Source organism: Acinonyx jubatus, chromosome C1 (genome assembly GCF_027475565.1).
Source record: "Acinonyx jubatus isolate Ajub_Pintada_27869175 chromosome C1, VMU_Ajub_asm_v1.0, whole genome shotgun sequence".
NCBI classification, from domain to species: Eukaryota; Metazoa; Chordata; class Mammalia; order Carnivora; family Felidae; genus Acinonyx; species Acinonyx jubatus.
In genome coordinates this window covers 103,292,338-103,317,422 of record NC_069381.1, presented here as the reverse complement: position 1 = coordinate 103,317,422, position 25,085 = coordinate 103,292,338, and the positions used below count along the sequence as shown (strand labels likewise).

At 41.4% G+C, this 25,085-nt stretch overlaps 1 protein-coding gene and 1 non-coding gene across 8 annotated transcripts; both read left to right on the top strand.

Annotated features, from left to right (window-relative positions):
- Positions 1 to 187, top strand: LOC113598402 (U2 spliceosomal RNA). The gene has a single exon (XR_003419060.1). It is a non-coding gene; the product is annotated as a U2 spliceosomal RNA (small nuclear RNA).
- Positions 188 to 274: 87 nt separating this feature from the next.
- ANP32E (acidic nuclear phosphoprotein 32 family member E) lies at positions 275 to 19,760 on the top strand. Of its 7 annotated transcripts, none has more exons than XM_053214740.1 (7): positions 275 to 325; positions 6,490 to 6,639; positions 7,114 to 7,236; positions 8,001 to 8,166; positions 9,909 to 10,099; positions 16,111 to 16,165; positions 17,416 to 19,760. In XM_053214740.1, the coding sequence occupies exons 2-7, from the start codon at positions 6,580 to 6,582 to the stop codon at positions 17,484 to 17,486; spliced, it is 666 nt and encodes a 221-aa protein (XP_053070715.1). In that variant the 5' UTR covers positions 275 to 325; positions 6,490 to 6,579; the 3' UTR covers positions 17,487 to 19,760. The 7 variants fall into 7 exon arrangements, 6 of the variants coding, with proteins under 6 accessions (XP_053070715.1, XP_026912091.1, XP_026912092.1 ...); XM_027056290.2 differs by lacking the exon at positions 275 to 325 and adding an exon at positions 2,987 to 3,433; XM_053214739.1 differs by lacking the exon at positions 275 to 325 and adding an exon at positions 3,547 to 4,052.
- The last annotated feature ends 5,325 nt before the right edge of the window (positions 19,761 to 25,085 follow it).

The window sequence follows — 25,085 nt, the reverse complement described above, 5'->3', positions numbered from 1 at the left end:
ATCGCTTCTCGGCCTTTTGGCTAAGATCAAGTGTAGTATCTGAAGGAAAATCTGGATGGTACATCACGGTGGTCACCACAGTTCTAACAGGATCTGTGGGTTTTGGTAAATAGACTCAGCTCTCTTATAACCTGCCACCGAGGAAGTTGAGGAATAAATACTCCAACCTCACAGTCCTCCAGACTTCCGATCTTTTGCCAGTGCCCTCTCCCATGCACCAAACTCAGGAAGTCACAGGACTCTGTGGGTTTTGAGTCACAGAGCAGGGTGGAGAAGGGTGAAGAGTGGATCTAGAGGGGCAACAGAAGATATTCGGCAGCAGAAGGTGAGTTTAGTTTTTGAACATTAAAGGCATGTTGAGCTAAATAATATCCTGATGTGTACATCTTATTGGTGGATTAGAGGAGTGGTCCCAACTACCCTCTCATTCATTCAATTCCTTGCTCCTTTGCTTTCCTCCACCTTCTGATAACTTAACCTCATTTTTCATCCTGCCATTTAAAATAAACTCTGCCGTATTACTTCAGCTTAAAACGTGTCCTAGTTCATGAGTTTGGCTTTTCTCCTGACCCTATTTTATTTTGTCATCCTTCATTTAGCTCCATATACCCATCTACTAGCCTGGTAATGTTCTTCATCCAACCTCTTCCTGACACCTTTCCTTCTGTGCACCAATCCTCTGGAGACTCTTTCTTCGCCCAGTTTCTTATCCTGGCTTCTTGATTAAGACTAGAAAGAGGTGAGGTAAGGCACATGAGAGATGACAGGTGGATGGGAATTATGGGATGGTGGGAGGGAAGGGAAGGCTCACTTTGGTGGATCCCTGTCTATGCTTACTACAGTGTATTTTCTGAAGCTATTATCCAATGGCAAAACGAATTCATGGCCTTTCCCCACATTGATTATTTCCAACATGCTCTCCCATTCTGTGTTCTGATATAAAAGTCCTACCATTTAACCTCAATAATCATCTCTTCTTTGAAACGCTTTGGCTTCCATATATCGCCTGCCCTCAAATTCAACCTCATTTTTTTTTTAATGTTTATTTTTGAGAGACAGAGAGAGACAAAGCGCAAGTGGGGGAAGAGCAGAGAGAGAGGGTAACACAGAATCCAAAGCAGGCTCCAGACTCTGAGCTGTCAGCACAGAGCCCGACAGGGGGCTCAAACCCACGGACCATGAGATCATGACCTGAGTGGAAGTCGGGGGCTCAACTGACTGAGCCACCCAGGTGCCCCTCAACTCATTCTTTTCTGCCTGTTCCTTAGTTTCTTTGATTATTTTGGTAGACAGTCCCTCTCTCCTTCCCCTCAATCACATTTTGCTCCCCTTTGCCGGATAGCCTTCCTCTTAAATATATTTTCTGTGGGTATCTTATTTTTTTTTCTCATAGTCTCAACTATGATTCATATGTGTATGGCTCCTAGATCTGAATCGCCTTCCCTGAACTCTTTGGGATGCCATTCCAGAGTTCCAAACCCTACTGTGGCTGGTGGGATGAGACCAACCATAGGTCTTCTACTCAAACTAGTACTAAAATGTACTTTCAGGTTTATTTTTAGCCCTTTTGTTCCACCACTCCTGCCCCCCCCCCCCCTTTTAAAACTCTTCCTTTAACTGTTCCTCAATCCATTTGGTTGTTTTCAGATCATCCTGGCTTCCTTTAGCCTGTGTGAAAACAAAACAAGCTTAACTAACGCTGAATTGACTGCCCCACGCCCCAAGTCATTTATACCAAAAGCTCTCCCTTTCCCTGTTTTCGTCTTCACAAAATTTCCTTTTCAAGATTTCAAAGGAAACACTTATCGAGAAGATAATCACTATTTTCTTTCCCCTTAAAGTACTTAACATGCAAAATACTAAATATTTACATTTAAAATGTAAGCCTAATTGAGGAGCGGTGTGTCTCTGCGTGGGAGAAGCAGAGGTGGTGGCAAAGTGGTGAGGAGTTTGTTTGAAACCCTTAAAGGTCTCTAACCCGAGAAACTGAAAAAATAACCAACAAGCACTCCGCTGAGAGGAATTGGGACTAATTCATCCACTTTCTTCTCCAAATCATTTGGAATTTCTTTGGGTGTTTATCCTGAGAATGGTGTAAGGGAATGAGAAGGACAACATTTAAGCAAGAACTGAGAAAAGTTAGACTGCTCAAGACAAAATTAAAAAACAAACAAACAAACAAAACGCATCCCGCTGGTTTATACTCGCATTCAGACTTTTAAAGGCACATTTTACCTACAGATATCCATTGAAACCAACCGAGGGGAAATTAGAAAGGAGAGGCATTGGGGTACCATTTCTATGCGAATCGACGTCTGATTTTCATTAGTCCGGCACTGTTTTTCCTTCAAGGACTTAGTGTTTATTACAGCAACAATTACCCCAGTAACAATTCCTTCAGGGTAGTTTTGTTTAAAGGTGCCTAACTTACATACTTCACCCAACTTCTTTCAAAACTGTTCAGTCCTTCAGGGTGGAAGTTAAAATACTATCTTTATCCCGGCTCTGGTTCTGCACCAGAAGACTGTCTCCAGTAGGGCAGTACCATGAAGGCACGCTTTTTAGATCATGTGCACGTTGCGGCGCACCTTGGCTGCAAGGTGCTTTAAAAAGGCAAGAGCTCGTGCGTGCTGTGTACCAAATTATCAGTCCTGCAACCTGGGCACGTAAGATGCTTTCTCCCTCCCTTTCACACTAAAAACAAAAAAACCCAAACAAATCCAGCGGGCATCAAAACCGTCGGAACGCCTAGGGAAAGCGCGCCAACCACACAAAGAAAAGGAGGGGGGCTACAGGGATTCAAAATCATTTCCCCAGGACGAACACCCTCCTGGACCTATCGGAGTTAACTGCGCGCTTGGTCGTAGCCAATAGACACAGTACTTCTGGTTCAGGTCCACCCTGAAGACTGACGGACATTTGTGCAGTCCAATGAAACAGTGCGATGCTGAAGACTTGACCAATACATTCGGGAGGTGGGTGGAGTGTAGGCCAGGGGGTTGGCGGTGCCGTGTCATGGAGGCTCAGTCTCAGAGCAGCCATTGAAGGGGAAGGAACTGCGGGTGTGTGTGTGTGTGTGTGTGTGTGTGTGTGTATATGTGTGTGTGTATGTGTGTGTGCGCGCGTGTGTGTGTGTGCGTGTGAGTGCGCGCGAGTGTGTGGACAAGGAGGTGGGGGCAGTCGAGTTAGAGTCTCAACTCCTTGGACTCCATTTGCTATTCTCTTCTTTCTTCCCCACACCTATCTGGTGGTGGTGGGCGTTTATATTTGCTTTTCTTTTCATTCATTTACAAATCTTTTAAAATTAAGGGTTGGGGGTAGTGGGAAAGGCAGGAAAGGGTAAGGGAAGGGAGTAGCCGCAGAAGAGCAGGAGGAGGACATGGAGATGAAGAAGAGGATTAACCTGGAGTTAAGGAACAGAGCCCCGGAGGAGGTGAGATGACTCAGCCCCCTCCCCTTCCCCACCGGACCTGTACTGGGAAGATCGGCTTTGTAGGGATCCGGGTGGGTGTCTGAGGAGGGGTATTGAGTTAACCCCGTAACCCTGAGGTTACGGTTTGGGGGAAATATTTAATTTTAAGTGTTAAATCATTAAAATCTTCTACTTAAAAATGGCGAAGGTTTAAGTTTCTAGGGGCGTTTTTGTGTGTACCCGGGGGCTTAGCCTCCTTCAGCCCTCTTCGAGTCGGGGGTCCTGTCCTGGTGGGGGCAGGAAGCGGAGTGTTGGGGGCCGCTCCGCCGCCTCGTCCCCTCCTCCTCCTCCTGGGGGCCGGTGGCGTGGGGGCGACCCACCGGTCCCACTTGCCCCCGCTGCAGCCATCGTCGCCTGAGAAGTTAGTCCAACTTTTCTGCAACGCTGCCAACTCTTTTTTTCGGGGGATGCCCGCGGCCTCGAGGCCCTTGGGTGTCTGACGTCGCGCCGGGCGCGGGCTGGGGTCTCTGGCGGAGTCCGCGTACCGTCTGCCGCCGGCTGCGCCCACTCCCCCGGGAAGCGGCGCGCGCCGCCCGCCGCCGGGCGGAATCTGGGTCAGCGGTCGGTTCCGCGGCCGCGGGTAAGTTTTGGGAGTCGTCGCCGAGACCGGAGGTGGGGAGGGCACGCGAGGCGTAATCCCCTCGGTCTCCCCGCGGTGTAATGCTACTCGGCGTGTCGTGTCGTAGTGGCCGTCACTCCGAATTTGATCCCGGGAGAAGGTTTCACAGAACTCAACAAATGGGCCGTAGTAGTTTTGTGCGTTAAAGCTGGGCTCGGCGAAACTAAATGATGCGCTCTTGCTGCCGTCGCCTCAGTTAAAGAGACGGGGTTGGGAGGGGCCACGTGAGGCGGGTCGCGGCCAACTTTTCGGGGGTCGGGCGGGAGGCGTTTCCGCCTCCTGTTTGAAGGCGCTTCCTCGGCTGCACCCAGCCCTCTCCGTCCGGGGCGGAGGTGCCGGGCACGCGGGCGGGGAGGCGACCCCCTGTTCCCTCGAGGAGTCCCCGCCCCGTCTGGGGTTTCCTGTGGGTCGGAGCTGCGGGTCGCGAGAGCGGGGCCCGTGGTCCGTGAGGAACCTCTCACTCCAGAATGCCGAGGAAAGCGTCGAGTCTTGTTAATTGCGGCCCTCTGAAATAAACACGAGAGGTGGAACATGAGGATACAGTTGTTTTCTGCAGGGGTGGGTGGGGGTGGTGCCTGCGCATACTAGCACAGGGGAGGAGTGGGCTCTGTTCGGTGGGCTCTGGTGGCGTGCAGAATGGGAACCCAAGGTCTTAATGTGTGTGTGTGTGTGTGTGTGTGTGTGTGTGTGTGTGTGTGTGTGTTTTAAGTCCCTTTTTCTTTGAAATTGGCAAAGGGTGGGGAGGAGGAAACAGTCGCTGCTATCACCCCAGAGAGAGATGGGAGTTTTCTAGGGCCTACTCTTTGGGGGCTTCAGGAAAAAAAAAAGCTGCCTTACAGAAGCACACATTTAGTATGCTTTTGTATGTCTTCGTTTGGAAAAGTGAATTTGCTCCTCCATACCCCCCTTTCATTTACTTACCCTGTCCGTAGTAATTTCCTTGCTAGTTTTGGAGAGTGCCGGATGTTGCTTTTTTGCAGTCTCTCCTTCCTCCCCTGTGGTGTAATAACGGTCTCTTGTATTTGTATAGGTCTTTACTGTTTACAAAACCTGTTTGTGTTTGTTTTTTACCTTTCTCCTTGGAGGGACTTGTAAGGTGGATTGTATTGTTCTAGAACCCAAAGTAGCAAATGGAGTCCCCTCGGGGGCAGTGAAGTTACTTAAGTGGAAGAACTGGCTTTCTGACACCAAATCTTGTGGCTCTCTCTCCTCCCGCTCAGCTGGACCAGGAGTCAGAAGATTTAGAGTGAGGCTCTGTCATACAAACTGCTGTGTGACCTTAGCCAAGTCATTCTTACCCTTTGGGCCTTGGCTTCCTTACCTCTAAACAGATCATATACCTTCTCTGGTCTCTAAAATAATTGTCAAAGTCATACTCAACTAGAGAACGTGGCATTCCTCGTTGCTAATTTTTAGCCCTCAATATACCTCAAACATATTTTTGCATTGGGAATAGACTGCCGGAGTCTCCTGTCTCCCCTTTAAGATTAAGTCCTTCCAGGTCCACACAGCAGCAAGTTTTGTTCTACAACTGTGACCTAATAGAGCATGCAGCCCCTCCCCCTCCCCCACTGTGGGAGAAACAAAAATGCTAGGAAGGTGTTACAGAGAAATAACATTTTGTCAAGGATGTATCGTTCTGGGTGACATTGTTAGGCCCCTCTAAAAGCCAGCTTTCTCAGCATGAGCTTTCTAACATTTCTTCACGAAGGGTAATAAGGTATTTGGGAGTTATGGTGGCATTTATCAACCAAAGATCAAGGAATTTAAACTGGAAACATGAATAAAATAGTTTCCTTTCTTCGCCCTTATGCTTTAGGGCAGCTCCCTGGAATTCTTTACCAGTAGCCCAGGCATCACCTCACTGTAAAGTATATGCTCTCATGTTGACAGTCCTTCTCATCAGGGGCAGAAGCAAGTTTCACATGGGACCTTTTTCAAAGTTTTTTTCCCCTGCATCAGTGATTTCAACAGGCATTGAACTAATTGGTCTAAGTTTAAATTTAAAAGGTTAACTTATAATGATGACTTTAGATTGTATTTCAGATTTTGGTGGGGGAGGAGAGAATGAAAAGGATCTGGGTAAGGGGATTGATGTATTCTTTTTTTAAAGTTTATTTATTTTGTGAGAGAGAAAGCAGGAGTGGGGGAGAGGCAGTGAGAGAAGAAGAGAGAGAATCCCAAGCAGGCTCTGAGCTGTCAGCACAGAGCCCAAGGTGGGGCTCAAACCCACAAACCACGACATCATGACCTGAGCCAAAGTCTGATGCTTAACTGACTGAGCCACCCAGGCGCCCCAGGACTGATGGTTTTATCTTCATGTTTCCAGTGTGTCAAGACTCAGATCTTTTGCTGAACAGATTGCAAAGTAAAGACTCATTCATTTTCTGTCTTACAGGTGACAGAATTAGTCCTCGATAATTGCCTATGTGTCAATGGGGAAATTGAGGGCCTGAATGATACTTTTAAAAAACTAGAGTTTCTGAGTATGGCTAACGTGGAACTAAGTTCACTGGCCCGGCTGCCCAGCTTAAATAAACTTCGAAAGGTAAGTTGGCATTAAGCTTGAAATCATCATAATTTTGAGGCCCAGGTTTTGGCCAAGTGAAACAACCATTCTGCCTTCTAATTAGAAGTTTCCAAACTTCTACAGATAAGAAAAAGGGTTATGTAAGATTTTGGAATCAGCTCTATTAATGCTTTTAGAAATTTACATTTAATAATGAAATTGCTTTATGACATGAATTTGGATTTAATATCTACCAAATATTTTTCTCTGAAACATAAAGATCCAACTATAACACGACTGGAGCCAAACTAGGGTTATAAGCTTACTCTGTAGGGGTTCTAATATATTATTTGGCATTTGTAGGTGGGAATTTGGAAATTAATAATTTGTGACAGTTTCTTGAAGCTAGAGAGAATGGCAATTGTTTTTCTTCTTCACATGGATATATTTTGAAAATCTGATCTGCCCTAAGCCTTCACCATGGTTTGTTTTCTCTCCATGTTGAATATTTAGTTGGAACTCAGTGACAATATAATTTCGGGAGGCTTGGAAGTCCTGGCAGAGAAATGTCCAAATCTTACCTACCTCAATCTGAGTGGAAACAAAATCAAAGATCTCAGTACAGTAGAAGCTCTGGTAAGTGGAAAGTCTCTGGACTTTCTCTTTTTTGGTTGATTTTCTGAGATTTGCTTCTGTTTTATTGATTTATATTTCATTATTGATTTATATTTCACTCTTTGAAACTTCTGAATTTCTTACATGTTTTGATCTAGATGGTTACTGCTTTTACTTCTTTTAAAGATTTTTTAAAATGTTTATTCATTTTTGAGAGAGAGAGAGAGGGAGACCAAGCACGAGCGGGGGAGGGACAGAGAACGAGGGAGACACAGACTCTGAAGCAGGCTCCAGGTTCTGAGTTGTCAGCACAGAGCCCTGTGTGGGGCCTGAACCCACGAACCTTGAGATCATGACCTGAGCTGAAGTTGGATGCTTAACTGACTGAGCCACTCAGGGGCCCCTGCTGCTCTGATTTAAAGAAAAGCTTGGGAGGAGGTAAAAATTGTTGACAATAAGCTTGACTAGATATAAGCTAACCACAATGTTGTTATTGTCTATTTATGCACATATTTTGTCAACAGAATCTATTAAGTGGCTACCATAGTAAGGCACTAATCAGGTGCTGCAGTTACAGTGGTGAACAGAATAAAGCCCCTTCCCTTGTGATACTTGCATCCTGGGGCCTCATTAAGAGAATTGATACAATAACCCTTCATTATAAAATGCGAAAGATCCAAAAATCATTCTGATTTCAAATATGTGTTTTCTGGTTCATGAATTACAAAGAAGTAATATAGTATTTAAAATCTTGAAATGTAAGCTTTAACTTTTTACTTTTCCAGCAAAATCTTAAAAATTTGAAAAGCCTTGACTTGTTTAACTGTGAGATCACAAACCTGGAGGATTACAGAGAAAGTATTTTTGAACTGCTGCAGCAAATCACTTACCTAGATGGATTTGACCAGGATGATAACGAGGCACCGGACTCAGAAGAAGAGGACGATGAGGGTAATCATTCTTAATGTCTATAAATACAGCCTCCAGTCTAGCCGTGCAATTTAGATTGGGTCTGGATATTTAGGTGTTGGGGGGAAAAAAAAGAGATTAGTAAGAAGAAAAATTTAAAAACCCAAAGCCCTAATCCTGTGTTTCTTCTTTAAGATTTCTGGTAGCTTGGGGAATTTAATGATTATTGTAGTACCAAGCCCCATGAAAATTTTATATCTGTATAAACTGTGTAACCACCACCTAGTAAAAGTGGTAACTTTTAAAATAGTACCTTTTTTTTTTTTAAAAAAAGGAACCATTCCTTGCGTGTTATCCATAATAGCCAAGAAATGGAAACAATCCAAATGGCCTATCAACTGATGGATAAACAAAATGTGATATGTCCATACAATGAAATATTATTCTGTCATAAGAATGAATGAGGCACTGATAAATGCTGTACCTTTGAGAACATTCTATGAAGTGAAAAAAGCCAGACACAAAAGGCCACATTTTGTATGACTTCATTTGTATGGCATGTCCAGAATAGGCATATTCATAGAAGGTGGAGTAGTGGTCACCAGGGCTGGGGGAGAGGAGATTGGGGAGTGACTGTAAATGTGTATGGGTTTTTTTGAGGGGGGGTGATGAAAATGTTCTGAAATTAGATACTGAATATACATGTTTGGATAAATGGGTGACTAACAGATGATGGAATGGATCTTGTTAGTTATAGAATACTGTTTATTATTCTTGGTTGAAAAGTTTTTTTTTTTTTTTTAGGTTTATTTATTTTGAGAGAGAGTGCATCAGAGAGCGCAAGTGGGGGAGGGGCAGAGAGAATCCGGAGCAGGCTTTGTGCTGTCAGCCGCAGAGCACAGCCCGGGGCTCCCCTTCTCATGAACCTTGAGATCATGACCTGTTCAAATAAAAGACCCCATAAAAGTTTTTTACTGTAACGGGGTGCCTGGGTGGCTCAGTTGGTTAAGCGTCTGACTTTGACTCAGGTCATGATCTCGAGGTTCCTGGGTTTGAGTTCCACATCAGGCTCTCTGCTGTCAGCAGGGAGCTTGCTTGGGATCCTTTGTCCCCCACCTCCACACCCCTCCCCCACTTGCACTCCCTCTCTCTCAAAAATAAATATTTAAAAAAAAAGTTTTTTACTCTAAAAAGAAATTTGAAGGATAAACAATGTTAGAAAATGATGGAATGGAATGATAGATAAAAGGGCTTTGAAGTGTCCACAAAATAAAATAAAGTTTAGTGCATGTAACATTTCATTTTTTATTTATTAAAGAATTTTTTTTTAACGTTTACTTATTTTTGAGAGAGAGAAACAGAGTGAGAGTGGGGAAGGGATAGAGAGACAAGGAGACACAGCATCCGAAGGAGGCTCCAAAGCTCTGAGCTGTCAGCACAGAGCCCAACGTGGGGCTCCAACTCACAAACTGCGAGATCATGACCTGAGCTGAAGTGGGACGCTTAGTGGACTGAGCCCCCCAGGCGCCCCTAGTGCATGCAACGTTTTGATGACAATCTATATGTTGGAAACAGTTCAGTATTTAGAAGCCATGTTTCTCAAATAGTAAAGGAGGATGTTACAAAAGGGAAGTCTTAAAAAAAAGAAAATCACCCTGGGATACTTTCCACCCACCCGTTGGCTTAAGAGTTTGAGGTGATTGGGACAAGGGAAAATAGGATCGACATACTAGCAAGAAACATTTTTCCCAGCCATTTGTTCATCTTTCAAAATATTTTTAAAGACGGAGATGAAGATGACGAAGACGAAGAGGAAGATGAAGCTGGTCCACCAGAAGGCTATGAGGAGGAGGAGGAGGACGAGGAGGAGGAAGAAGAGGAGGAGGAGGAGGAGGAGGAGGAGGAGGCAGGCTCAGAACTGGGAGAGGGAGAAGAGGAAGTGGGCCTCTCCTACTTAATGAAAGAAGAAATCCAGGTGAATAGGCACTTTTTACCTGCACTGAAAGCCATTTAGACCTAAGGTCAAGTCCTAAAGTAGGAAGTTGAGTGGAAAGCTGAAAGCTGTTCCTGACTTGTGGGTCTGCATGTATCTGTCTGCCTGTCCTTTTTCCCACTGTCCGTCAGCTCACAGTGTATCCAGATAATCGCAAACCCCCATTAATTTTACCACCCAGCTATTGTTCAAAACCGCTCAGCCCTCAGTGGTGTGGGACGGCGGAGAACATTTTAGAAACGTTTCTGAGCCTCAGCTTCTGCATTTATAAAACGGAGATTATACTAACTTCTTAGGATTATTTTAAGGAACTGACAGGATAATACACTTAAAGTATCTAGTCCCCGGCACATCGTAGGCACTCAAGAAGACTTTCCTTTCCCCTAATTATGTCTTGCTAATGGTTTTGTAGTAGCTTTCCAAATGGTCTCTTTGAATACAGTGTCACCACAAAGGTGTATCATCCACAGTATGTGCTTGGGTACTCTGAATGCAAATGAGACCATGTCACCAGGCTGCATAAATCACTTTGTTTCCCTGTTGCCACCAAGACATACAAGGCCCATCATTATAAGCCCCTGCTTCCTCCTCTAGCCTCTTCTCCCTCAGTACCAAATTAAATTGTCACACTGAGCTATTTCTTGCCTTTCTGACTGTAGCTACATTGTGTATTCTATCTGTAGTGACTTTCTACCCATGCTCTCTGGTGAACTTTATTTTCTGTTCTTACTGAGGTAAACATAAGTATAGTAAAGCTTGTAAAGTACACTGATTTTATGTACAAGTCCATGACCAAGCCACTTATGTATATATACTCCTGTGACTACTATGCAAATCATGCATTGCAGACTCTTTAAAAACTGTTTTGGAGTTGCTTCATTATTGAAGCTTTCTGTAAGTTTTCATAGATAACTACTCCTTCCTGTGTTACCTTTGAACCTTGATTAGGCTTTATTGCCTATAGACACTTTTGTAAAAACTTGTTTATTTGGCCACTTTCTACTTGAGGGTGAGCTCCTTGAGGGAAGGGCCATTTATCTTTGTATCTCAGCATCTAGTGCATTGATAGGAACATAGTAAGCTCACAGAAAACGTCAGTTGACTTGAACAAATGATCTTCAGCCCCTGGGAATTATTATTTTCTCCTAATGTTGTTAAATTATTATTTTATGTTAATAATTCAAAGTTTTTTATTATTAAAAATAATATCTCTTGATTTAGACTAGGAATTGTTAGCATTATTTGTTTTCCTAATGACCTTTACATTGGTTAGATAGGTAATATCACTGATGATAATTTTTCTCTGATATAATTCTATTATTTATTTATTTATTTATAAGGAGGGGGAGGAGTGTAGAGAGGGAGAGAGAGAATCTCAAGTAGACTCTGTACTACCCACTCAGAGTCTGTCCTGGGGCTTGATTTCATGAACCATGAGATCACAACCTGAGCCAAAATCAAAAGTCAGATGCATAACCGATTGAGCCATCCAGGCACCCCTAGTATTAAGTAGTTTAAAACCTTAAAAAGTTTTTTTTAATGTTTATTTATTTATTTATTCATTTTTTTCCCCCAAAATTTTTAACGTTTATTTATTTTTGAGGGGGGGGGGCGGAGGTGCAGAGAGAGGGAGACGCAGAATGCGAAGCAGGCTCTAGTCTGTGAGCTGTCAGCACAGAGCCTGATGTGGGGCTTAAACTCCCGAACTGGGAGATCATGACCTGAGCCAAAGTCGGATGCTTAACCAACTTGAGCCACCCAGTCACCCCATAATGTTTATTTATTTTTGAGATGGAGACAGAGGCAAGCAGACGAGGGGAAGAGAGAGGGAGACACAGATTCTGAAGCATATTCTAGGATTCACGCTGTCAGCACAGAGCCTGATGAGGGGCTTGAACTCACAAACTGCGAGATCATGACCTGAGCTGAAGTCGGATGCTCAACTGACTGAGCCATCCAGGCACCTGCCCCTAAAAATGACTTTCAACGGGGGCGCCTTGGCGGCTCAGTGTGTTAAGCGTCTGAGTCTTGGTTTTGGCTCAAGTCATAATCTTGTGGTTCGTGAGTTTAAGCCCTCTGTCGGGCTCTGGTGGCGTGGAGCCACGCACTGTCTCCCAAAAGAAATAAACATTAAAATGATTTTCAACTGACTGCTGATGTTTGTGTTTATCATTCCACTGAATATTGGGAAATGTTAAAAGTGACACAGTCCAGTATAGAGCAAAAATCTCTGAGGTAATTCCCACGATGTTAAGTCAGTGTAGTACCTGCATGGTTTGAGTAATATTTTTATTTCATCTGCTCTTTAGAGGTAAGGAATTAATATGGATAAAGAAGGTCTTGATGTATCTGTAGGACATTTCGTTAAAAATGGGGATGGGGGCTGTAGAAGAATTGGGAATTGTGGTGCCCCTGTACTGTCATAGTACAATGAGGAAACATGTTATTTCCCATTAATTGGGAAAAGATCATGGTTTCTACTGAACAAGTCACTGATGAAAGCTGAGTCTTTATTGAGGGGTATCATCTAATAGATGACATTAAAAACTAAAGGCTTAGATGATAGCTATACTTGTGGTGAGTGTAACATAAGATATAGACTTGCTGAATCACCATGTTGTACACCTGAAACTAATGTAACATGGTGTGTCAAGTCTACTTCAGTTTAAAAAAAGGCTTAGAGATGCCTGGGTGGCTCAGTTGGTTAAGCGTCTGACTCTTGATTTTGGCTCAGGTCATGATCTCACAAGGTTAGTGAGATTGAGCCCCACGCTGGGCTCTGTGCTGACAGCGCAGAACCTGCTTGGGATTCTCTCTCTCTCCTCTCTCTGCCCCTCCCCTGCTCCCTCTCTCTCTCTCTCAATAAACATTAAAAAAATAATAAAAAATAAAAAAGGCTTAAAAACATGAATCAACTTTTTAAAGTTTATTTATTTATTTTTGAGGGAGAGAGAGAAAGAAAGAGAATCCCAAGCAGGCTCTGCACTGACAGCACGGAGCCTGATGTGGGGTTCGAACTCACAAACTGTGAGATCATGACCTGAGCCAAAATCGAGAATCAGATACTTGGCACATCTGGGTGGCTCAGTTGGTTTAGCACCCAGCTTCAGCTCAGGTCATGATCTCACAGTTGGTGGGTTCCAGCCCCTGCTGGGCTCTGTGCTGACAGCTCAGAGCCTGGAGCCTGCTTGGGATCCTATGTCTCCCTCGCTCTCTGACCCTCCCCCACTCACACTCTGTCTCTGAAAAATAAATAAAATGTTAATTAAAAAAAAAAAAAAGGTCAGATACTTAACTGACTGAGCCACTCCATGAATCAATTAGTTGAACCATATTTTGTTTAAAGCAAAATCCAGAGAAGTAATTAGCTTTTGAGACTTGGGCTTTTCTAAATTAAGGAATAAATGTGATTAGTGTCTCCACTGTTTTTTAAAAAATTGCAAATATTTAAATATCCTCACTTATCATTTGCAGATAGGAGATGTTTAAAATGTGTCCCTTGTTTTTCTTTCTTTTTATTTCTTTCCCTTTCCTTCCTCTTCCTGTCCCCTCTCTCCTCTACCCTTCTCTCTTCCTTTCTTTTCCTCTTTAGTTTAAGGCTTTAGGTTCTCCTGATTTTTACTGTGGTTCCTTTTTATACTATTGGCTACCCCATCTATTTCTTCTGCTCCTTGTAGCTTGATGATGTTCTGGTATAGAATGCTTTTCAGTATTTGAATTGATTGTATAAGACTGATTTCTGATATGAGTGTTGTGCAGTTGAGTTTCTCAGGGGATCCTAGCTACGTGCTGGGAAATTAAGTTCTGTTTAGTATTTCTAGACACAAATGGGGCTATGGATACTGTGAAAGGGATGGGTTGTACAAATTTTCCTTCAATACCCAGCAATTCTTGACATTTGCCAATTAAAGTGTTTCTTTTATGTTTATTTTTGAAAGAGATAAAGAGTGAGTGGGAGAGGGGCAGAAAGAGAGGGAGACACAGAATCCAAAGCAGGCTCTGCACTGTTAGCACAGAGCCTGATATGGGGCTCGAGTCCACGAACCATGAAATTATGAACTCAGCTGAAGTCAGACACTTAACCGATGGAGCCACCCACGTGCCCTGCCAATTAAAATATTTTTAAGGAGCAGTAAACTTTTGTGGGGTTGGAGGGGAGACCCTAGATTGGTGTCATTTTTTTCAAACATATAGTAGAACTCAACTATTTGGCAGTAAGTGTAAAAGGCCTCTGAATAGCCAACATAAAGTAACCAAAGACATTTTCTTTGTAGGACAGTGTTTCAGCTGTTATTCTAAACCTATTTTCTCTTTTATATTCAAATCTCTAATAAGCTTATTGATCTATTTTCTGAATCCATAGCAGATTAAAATTGAAGTAGTAACCTACTGTAAAAGAGAAGGCACGAAAACTAGGAAAAGGTACAATTAAAAGTAGAGGTGAGGGTCATTTTTAAAAGGAGAAAACCATCCTACATATATTAATAGGCTCTGAGGGAATAGCATACACTAATGAGTATAATGTTCATGGTCAAAATGATGACTGATTATGCAAGGGAAAGGTTTGTTAGCATAAAATCGTAGTGCACTTTAGAGATTCGTATCCCAATTGGTTAAAGTAAAAAAAAAAAAAAAAAGTTATGATGTTTCAAGGCTATGTTTACATCTTAGCTATCCCGAACAGCTCTTTCACAAGAGTTGTAGATCAAGTTTTGTGACTTTTTTGTGTGATTTTTTTGCTGTTTTGATGTGTAGATTTTTAGATATAGAAGGAACTTGTAGATCTTTCTAGATGAATACTTTCTTTTATTGATTAGGAAACTGAGGTCCAGGGGCACCTAGGTGGCTTAGTCGGTTAAGTGTCCAACTTCGGCTCAGGTCATGAACTCAATGTTTGTGAGTTCGAGTCCCACGTCGGGCTCTGTGCTGACAGCTCAGAGCCTGGAGTCTGCTTCAGATTCTGTGTCTCCTTCTGTCTGCCCCTCCCCGACTCATGCTCTGTCTCTTTGAAAAATAAACATTAAAAAAAAAAAAAGGAAAACTGAGGTCTAGAGAGATTAAGTGACATATTTAGTGCATATTACTATGTTGGGGCAAGAATTCAGGTAATTACTTTCTCACTCTATAAAATAGAAGACCTTCCTTTGAAATAGTCTAAAGGTACTCTGTCCATTATAGTAGCCACTGGACATATTTCGTTATTTAAGTTAAAATAAAATGAAAAATTTAGTTCCTTGTTTGTACTGGTCACATTTTATTTTTTTATTTTTATTTACTTCATTTATTTTTTAAGATTTTTTTTAGTTTTAAGTAATCTCTACACCCAACACGGGGCTCGAACTCACAACTGCAAGATCAAGAGTTGCACACTTTGGGGCGCCTGGGTGGCTCAGTCAGTTAGGCGTCCAACTCTTGATTTCAGCTCAGGTCACGATGTCTCACGGTTTGTGGGTTTGAGTCCCACATTGGGCTCCATGCTGACAGTGCAGAGCCTGCTTGGGATTCTCTCTCCCCCTCTCTCTGTCCCTATCCCACTTGCACACACACATACACACACAAACACACACACACACACACACACACTCTCTCTCTCTCCCCCCCCCCCCCCCCGCCCCTCTCCCTCTCTCTCTCTCTCAATGGATAAATAAACTTTAAAAAAAAAAAGTTGCATGTTCTGCTGACTGAGCCAGCCAGGCACCCCTGTACTGGTCACATTTTAAATGCTCAGTAGCCACATGTGGACAGCATAGATACAGAACATTTCCATTGTTGCAGAAAGTTCTTTTGAACAGTGCTGGTCCAAAACATAAATTACTTTCATACAGAATCTAGATTTAGTTGGGTTCCTAGAAAACACCTATGTAAGTTAGGCACAGGTTGTCAGAATGTAGAATGACCATAGTTTTTTGCTCTTGTTGGAATGTATTATTACCAAACAGTGAAAAATATGTGTCATGGCTTTTTATTCTCCAATCGAATATTTGATTTTCAAGGATGAAGAAGATGATGATGACTATGTTGAAGAAGGGGAAGAAGAGGAAGAAGATGGTGAGTTACATTAGCCATTAAAGAAATCCTAATATTCAAGTTACAGCTATTATTCATATATACTTTAACAAATGAGTCTATAATTCAAATTGTAATTGATTTTGGTAACATAGAGCACCTTGAGAAGTATGAAACCTTTTTCTTTTAAAATTGATTTAAGTAATCTCTACACTCAACGTGGGGCTCGAACTCATGACCTTGGTTGGGATCAAGAGTCTTATGCTCCTTGTAACAAGCCAGCCAGGCACCCCTAAAACCTTTTTAAAAGAGTAATGTTCTCAGGGCATTCAATAATTTCATTAAAAAACAAACAAAAAACCAGCCTCTAACATTTATTTTTATTAAAAAAAAATTTTTTTTAACGTTTATTTATTTTTGAGAGACAGAGCACGAGCAGGGGAAGAGCAGAGAGGGAGACAGAGAATCCCAAAGCAGGCTCCAGGCTCAGCTGTCAGCACAGAGCCCTATGCGGGGTTAGAACCCACGAACTGTGAGATCATGACCTGAGCCAAAGTCGGACACTTAACCGACTGAGCCACCCAGGCACCACTCTAACATTTATTTTTAAAATGGTATGAAGAGATCATGGAACCTTGAGCCTCAATTTATTACTTTCTTAGGTCTTTCATTTTGAAGAGGGTGAAGCCTTATCTCTCAAGAGAAGAGCAGTGGAATTCTCAAATAATGCTCTCTAGTCCTCTTTACCTAGGTCTTTCAAAATAAATTTAAAAATTCGCTAATAATTCTTGTAATGACAAGCCCCTAGTTTCTTGATCTGTACTTCATGATTTGGCCACAAGGGTGCACAGCAAGCTGTCATTATTTATGGATTTCTGTCTATTAAGCCTTTATAATACACTAAAATTGAAAAATTTTCAGAGAGGAAACTTAAACCTATAATTAAAAAAAATTTTTTTTTAATGTTTATTTCTTTTTGAGAGAGAGAGACAGAGCATGAACAGGGGAGAAGCAGAGAGATAGGGAGACGCTGAATCCAAAGCAGGCTCCAGGCCCCAGGCTCTCAGCTGTCAGCACAGAGCCCGTTGCAGGGCTCGAACCCACTAACCATGAGATCATGACCTGAGCTGAAGTCGGATGGTTAACCAACTGAGCCACCCAGGCGCCCCAAACCTGTAATTTTTTTTATGCCATTAAGTTTTCACTAAGATAGATTCAAAACTTTGTAATTTAACAGGTACTCATTTGTTAAAATTGAGTACTTTACAATTTTTCTTTCACTCTTCCTTCAGAAGAAGAAGGTCTTCGAGGGGAAAAAAGGAAACGAGATGCTGAAGACGATGGAGATGAAGAAGACGACTAGATCATTCTAAGACTAGATTCCCTAAAGTTCCTGGGTGTGCAATAGAGTGATCACATCTTCTTTGTTTCTTCATGTACCATAGTGAACCCTATGGAAAATAACCTGTAACTTTTTATAGGAAAAGTGTGGTTTTACTATTTTTGCCTTATCATTCCAAATAAGATTTACTAGTCTGTTAATGATCATACTATATGTAGAGAAAACATTTTCATTGACCCCGTTGTGAAATTCCCTAGCAATTTATTTAGAATCTTCATTTTTCTCATTCAAGCTCATTGTATTAGTTATTTTTAGCCCGTAATTAAAACATGATCACTTTTACACAGGCGTAGTTTGGTGCATTTCACTCATAAGGTTTTAAAGTTATTTATAGTTAATGGAAATCACGATCAGCTGGAATATGAAATGAAGTCTCTTGAATGAGAAGTTGGTTATTTTTTTAGAGGTGACCCAGAGATCTTTAGTTTGAAGGCAATGACTTTTTTTTTTTTTTTTTTTTTGGCTAAGGGTATTTGGATGCTTTTTTGTCACTTGAGTAGCTTGGAAAGTAGGAGCAGAATAGTAAAGGTTCTACTCAACAATATAGTTCATAGCTTTTGTGGAGGCTTCTGAAAACTTAAAGTCAGGTGACTAATACGATTTTCTTTTTGAAGTTAAGAGAGATGTGTTCAGAGACATGCAGGTGAGCCCTTTCTTTTTCAGGCTGAAGATTACAACATACTAGTAGGTTGGTCATTTTGTTTTTAAATGTGCATTCTTTATTTTCCTCCCAGCAATTCCTTTATAATCACTTTCATTTCTCTTTTCACTCCTCTCCCTCTATCTCAAAAAAAAGTTGGGAAACTCATGCGATACCCAGGAAAACTTTTAGTCTTTTATACCTCAACCACCTTTTCAGACTGTCTCAGTTTTAAACAAGCTAAGTGAAAGAAATTGAGTATTTTCTGAGATATGAATATTATTACCAGTACATTTGTATGCAACAGATTCTGCTTACTGTAAATCATTTTTGATTGACAAGATGTACAGACCGTATTATTAGGATGCAGAAAGAAAAGTAGAGGAGGCTTTCAGAAGCAGAATTAATATTCCTCAAAAGTCAGAACTATTGCCTGTTGATAATTAATGAGACATTCAAGTCAAATTTTCAAGTTAGCTTCCCAAACGATTTAGATACCACACTGCAAAGTATTTCTAATTTTTCTGAGTAGAACCTTTCATTATTCTTATAGTTTTAAGGTATTACCAGATATAGCTTTTAATTGGAATATACTGGGCAGTTGGAAACATATTTGAAACTAAATCAGTATTCAAGATTAAGATTTATTTTCAAGTGGATGTCCATTAAAAATCAAAAATATTTCAGGACAAATGTGTGTTTCTATATATGGCTACTAAATATAATAACAATAGAAAAGTACATCCCCTTTTTGTTGTGGAGGCTCCACGGTCAAGGCAATTGCTTTTGAAATTCTTGGCTATCTAAATGTTTTTCTGCTTTGTTTTGGATATCTGTAAGTTTTTGTAAAGTTAGCATTCAGCAAAGTAATTGAAGTTACTGGGACACATTTAAATTACTGAGTAAAGAACTTCTTTTTTAGTTTCAAATGTATGACTTTGGGTTTTAGAGTAAAAACTACGAAGTTATTTGTGGGTAAACTAAAAACGTTGCACAAGTGACTGAAATAAAACTCTTGGAATAAGTTTTGAGGGGGGAATTGGAATCTCCAAAAGGCTAACATTTTACTCCTTCTTAACATTTGAAATGCCCTGTTGTAGTCCCTAAGAATTCTCATCACAGAGTATATGCCAGACTATAAAATACTTATTTTTAAAATGAAATCTATATACTGACTTTATCAATCGTCTTGTTGTGCAATCAAAATTAGAGTTCTTTGGTTTGAAAACAACATTTAGAGCCTCCAAATGACTTTTTTAAGACTTATTTAGCTTTGTGGGTGGTATTTTCATGCAAATAAGTAAGGGTGGGTTTTATATTTTGTAGAAGTTTTTGGTCCTATTTTAATGCTCTTTGTATGGCAGTATGTATATAGTGTGTTAAATTCCTCAAAACTGTCCTTAAAAAACTTTGAAGTTAATACTTTTGTGCAACTGTGTTTTGAATAAAGCCATGACAGTGTTAAAAACAAAAAAATGCAGCACTCCTGATTATTTTGTTTCTGACTGTTCCCTGTTTTTTTTTCTTCTGTGACTGCTGTAACTTAAAAGTTTTTGAAATTGAATTGCTTCAAATAAATGGAAGATTTGTTAATAGTTTCAGTGTATGACATTCACTTTTTGAACCCTCCATTGGGGCTTTGAATGTCTTTTTAAAAACAGAAACAGCCCGAAAGTTCTCAAACACTTGGATGTCATGTGAGACATTACAATTTAATAGTTTAACTCATCATCTGCCTTATTTATTCACTTTTGTCCAAGAAGCAGAAAAAATTCTGGGTTCCTTTAACTTTCCTTTTGGAGTTGCAAATTGAGCCAGTACGTTTTGTATTTTGATTTGAAGTCATAACTTTGTTTCCGACAGTTGATGTAACCTATCCATAGTTAACTAACGTTATTATAAACCTGTCATACACCAGTAGTTTTTAAAAATGAATCCAAAGTCTTCATTTATACTGTATAGTGTTTATTTTCAGAATCCTTAAGATAATATGATACAAACCTAATTCGTGTTTACCTTGAGTAAATCAAACCTGAACCAATATTTTTTTCTGCTCTCTGGGTTATCCAGTGAGAAGTGATTTTTAACATGTTTCATTTGTAGACAGCTTTGGCATGTGTCTATTTATAAAGTCAAGGCACAAGCATGTGAAGTAATGTTTTTGTGATTACTTAAAGTTTAATATTGGAAAAGTATTTTAATTACGGAACTCTGCTCCCTGAGAGGTGGAAAATATTGGAGTGTATCTCAACTACAGAAACTGTTTATTGAAATTGTGTGTGTGTTGTACCTCTTTAAAAAATTCGGGGGTGCCTGGGTGGCTCAGTTAAATGTATAACTTTTGATTTTGGCTCAGGTCATTATTTCCTGGTTCGTGGGATCGAACCCCGCATGGGATTCTCTCTCTCCCGCTCTCTCTGCCCCTCCCCAACTTGTGCGCGAGCGCGCACACGCGCGCTCTCTCTCTCTCTCTCAAAATAAGTAAACTTAAAAAAAAAATTCAAAACGTTTTACCCCTTGGTTAAAGAAAATGGTATAACTACACTAAAAGTTTTTGATTAAGGTATTAGGTAATGAAACAATTCTGTGTGACATGCTGATTCAAAACACAAGTATTGTTTATTCCTTCTATATTTTAAAGAGAGGCTTTGGAACAAGGGACATTCTCCCAGTTGCTGAAAATTTCGCCTCTGTTCCTCGTACTAGCAATGATACTCTGCAGCTGGTGCTTAATAATAGCATTCTACTACTGCATTCCTTTTTCATGTACTAATGAGCCTAAGATTTGAAAACAAGGCTTGGGTAATTGGCCCGAGGCAGCTACTTGTGTTAATCTGTTGATCAGCCCTAACTTGAAGGAGAACAGGTTATACCACAAAATGGAAATTACAAAATGGGTTGATCTCCAGGAAAATCTTTATAAAAAGACTTTATATACTGGTAAAATAGTTTCATTTCATACAGAGCTAGTCACTTTTTTGGGGGTGGTAAGATCCAAGCAGGGTTACCTCATAATAGCAATTCTGACTAAGAAGCAACAATTATTTCTTCAAATTTATGAACATTTACAAGTAAATTTTTGCTAAGGCATCATTTGGACCCGGTTACCCATAAAATGCACACACCCACATGACTGGTCTATTGACACAGGCCATCAAATAGGCACACAACACTGATGGAAAAAATCCCATTCTAGCTGTCAGGATGGAACGTTGCCACCGAATACGTCCCTATTTTGTCATCCTCCTATTAAACATTCAGATGACACCATCTTGCAGATGAAGGCCATGATCTGTGCCTCTACTTTAGTGTAATAAACTCACTCCCCAGCCCCAGAATTAGCTCACTGAAGCTACTGGATTTCTCTACTTGTTGGCCTTTTCTCCCAAGTCTGCTGGCACAGAGACGCCAGCGACGGTGTGCTCGGGGGAGCTGTCACTTATCTAGACAGCTGTGACTAAGGAAGATTGGGGTTGGTAGAAGAATCTTTAAGTGTAACGGAAAGAACTACAGCTGAAGCAACTTTACTTCTTAAGAACCAAAGACAGCAGCACCAGAGGAAACTAGCATCTGCAAGGGAAGCAGCAATAACTATCACTCCGCAGCTCTGGCAGAGAAGTCCGTGCAAGTCCGGTCCTTTTAGCTATGCATCGCCTCCCCCCCCTTCCTTTTAGAGTATTCTAAGTTAAGAACAAATTCATTTCTGCTGGGCTGAGGATTTGTAATTTGTAGGAAATTAGTGAAATTTTCTGACTAGGATCCCAGGTGAGGCGTCTTATTTTTACCAAGGTATCTATAATAGGATGTGTGGAGGGCAATATCCCTTTGTATCGTTTTGACACATCTGACATTTTATCTTTTTACAGTTTGATTTCCCACTTGCCAAGGTTCCTGGAATATAGCTGAAGCTGTCAGCTCTCCCTTCTCATTTCAAGGACTTCAGCCTTAAGACTGAGTTTCTCTAAAGCCTCTTTGCTTGTCACACTCCTCTGGGGCGACTGATTACCTACCACACCCGGTAGGTAATCTTATCCCAGCATCATTGCTTTAGATTATTGATAGAAGGTTTGAATAAACAGAGCGAGAGATTTTTACCTAAATGATTACACTGAAATAAAATCTTCTAGGGGTACGTTTTTGAGGTGTTACCTATCGTAGTCCTATGGGAGACTTGGCTCCTTAAATTTTTACTTATTTCCCCAATCCTCAACCCCTGAAATACAGATAAACCAGTTTTTGTTTTTTGAGAGTACCATTTTTACAACAAGACGCCCTTTAGGGCATCCAGAGTCTCCACCAGCAGAAATCGGATTTGAGCGTCTTGGGGAGAGAACACCAGGCCTTGAAATTAGAGAAATGAAACTCTAATTAGGGAGAACAAGAAATAAAAAGCGCCAATCACTCCAGACCGTGACCCTGACTTGATTCGCGGGACGCGCAACAAAAAGTTCCCCCAAACCAGATCCTCAGATCCAAAAGCCGGAGTGCAGAAACCAGGGAATAGAAAAGAGGAACGGCCTATGCTCGAACCGGAGGTACCCGAACGGGTCTGCAAGGGCGCTTTCCGAAACGCTTTCGATTGGACCAGAAATGTCGCAATCCTGGTCACGTGCTCTCGCGCCCCACCTCCCCTCCCCTCCCCGCCAAGATAAAAGAGGGCGGCCGCTCTCCCTTAACTTTCTGTGATGAGCTGCGCACGCGCTGTGCGAGAGGCGGAGTCGCGCTGGGAGTCCTGGCGCCAACGGTCGGCACAAAAGCGCCCTTGGTCCTTCTCCCGCTTCCTTCCTCCTGCCGGGTCCGCTCCGTTGACACCCAGGGACACTCGCCGGTCAGGTCCTTAGGACCTTAACTTTATTCATTCTTTTACACTTTCCAGCTCTCGCTTAACGATGTACAGAGCTGTTGTTTTCAAAATTTGAATTAGTCTCAGGTTCATGAATATCACCCGAGTTGGTGTTTTATGTACGTTTTCGTGATTTCTAACCTGGAAATGCGGCTGGAGCTGAGGACACTTTGCTTCTGCTTCTTGTTTGTGCATGTTCAAGTTTGCATTTGAGTGACGTTTGTTCGTGAACTTTGCTCCTTGTCTCTAGGAGCTAGCTTGCTATCCTGTGGTTTTCCTATTTTCATTTTCTGTATTAAAGTTCAGTCAGGTTGGTATCTAAGGACGAATCAGTTGTGGAAAATATTAGAGCAAGCAACTGCTTATAGGCAAAGCACTGGAAAATGATACTTAGACCACAAGTAAAATGATAAAAGAAATATAACACAGATTGAGTTTTTTCCCTTTCTCCTAAAAGGAAAGAATGGTTCCATTGGAGAAGTTTTGTAAAGGTCAACAAGCTGAGCATTTACGGTTTTCTTTTAGGTAGGGCAGCTAAATTGCAGTTTGTTAGAAGTGTCTCAAAACTATTGAGAAACTGTCATGAAATTATACTTTTTATTGAAATTAGTAAGTCACCTTTCATTTCAGATAGTATTTGTGTGTATGCAATTAAAAAAATTTTTTTTTATGTTTTTTTTTTTTTTTTTGAGAGAGAGACAGAGTTTGAGCAGGGGAGGGGCAGAGAGAGAGGGAGACACAATCCGAAGCAGGCTCCAGGCTCTGAGCTGTCAGCACAGAGCCTGACGCGGGGCAGGAACCCACGAACTGTAAGATCATGACCTGAGCTGAAATCCGACACTTAACTGACAGCCACTCAGATGCCCCTGTATGTAATTTTTTAAAAATGTTTTTATTTTTGAGAGAGAGAGAGAGCATGTGCATAAGCATGGGAGGGGCAGAGAGAGATAGAGAGGGAGACACAGAATCCCAAGCAGGCTCAAAGCTCCACACTGTCAGCAGAAAGTTCAGGGTAGGCCTCAACTCTACAAACATATCATGACCTGAGCCAAAGTTGGACGCTCAACCAACTGAGCCACCCAGGCACCCCTGTGTGTACAGTTTTTATAAAAATATTAAAGGATGCTGGGGTGCTTGGCTGGCTCAGTTGGTAGAGCATGGAACTCTTGGTTTCTAGGTGGTGAGCTCAAGCCCCACTTGGGTTGTAGCGATTACTTAAAAATAAAATCTTAAAATTAAAGAATGGGTTTATGTGTCTATAGAATTAGCAAGTGTACATTTTGTTTTTTAAGAAAAAAAGGTTGGGTTTATGTTTCTATAGAATTAGCAACTACATTTTTTGGTAAGATTTTATTTTTACTTATTTTTTAAAGTTTATTGTGAGAGAGACAGTGCAAGCTGGGGAGGGGCAGAGAGAGAGGGAACAGGATCTCAAGCAGGCTCTGCACTGACAGCAAAGAACTCAACGCAGGGCTCGAACTCACGAACTGTGAGATCATGATCTGAGCCAAGAGCCACGAGGGCACCACATAAGACTTTATTTTTAAGTAATCTCTACACCCCACGTGGGGCTCAAACTTACAACCCAGAACTTCAGGCATATACTCTACCAACTGAGCCAGCCAAGCACCCCTATAAATGTTTAACTCTAGTAAATCTAATGCCAATAATGTCTCAGGCTTTTTCTTTTTTCTTCCTTCCTTCCTTCCTTCCTTCCTTCCTTCTTTCCTTCCTTCCTTCCTTCCTTCCTTCCTTCCTTCCTTCCTTCCTTCCTTCCTTTTCTTCTTCTTCTTCTTCTTCTTCTTCTTCTTCTTCTTCTTCTTCTTCTTCTTCTTCTTTTTAACACTTCATTTTTTTAAAAGTAATTTTTACACACAATGTGGGACTCAAACTCACAACCCTGAGATCAAGAGTCACAGGCTCCACCAACTGAGCCAGCAAGGTGCCTCTTCCCAGGCTTTTTCAATGGCTTTTACAAAACAGTCACAAAATTGGGTTAAATGAAGACCAACTACTTTGTTTAAAATAAGAGATGAGAACATACCTGGATTTTAAGAAGCCAAGATTTTCTGTTGGG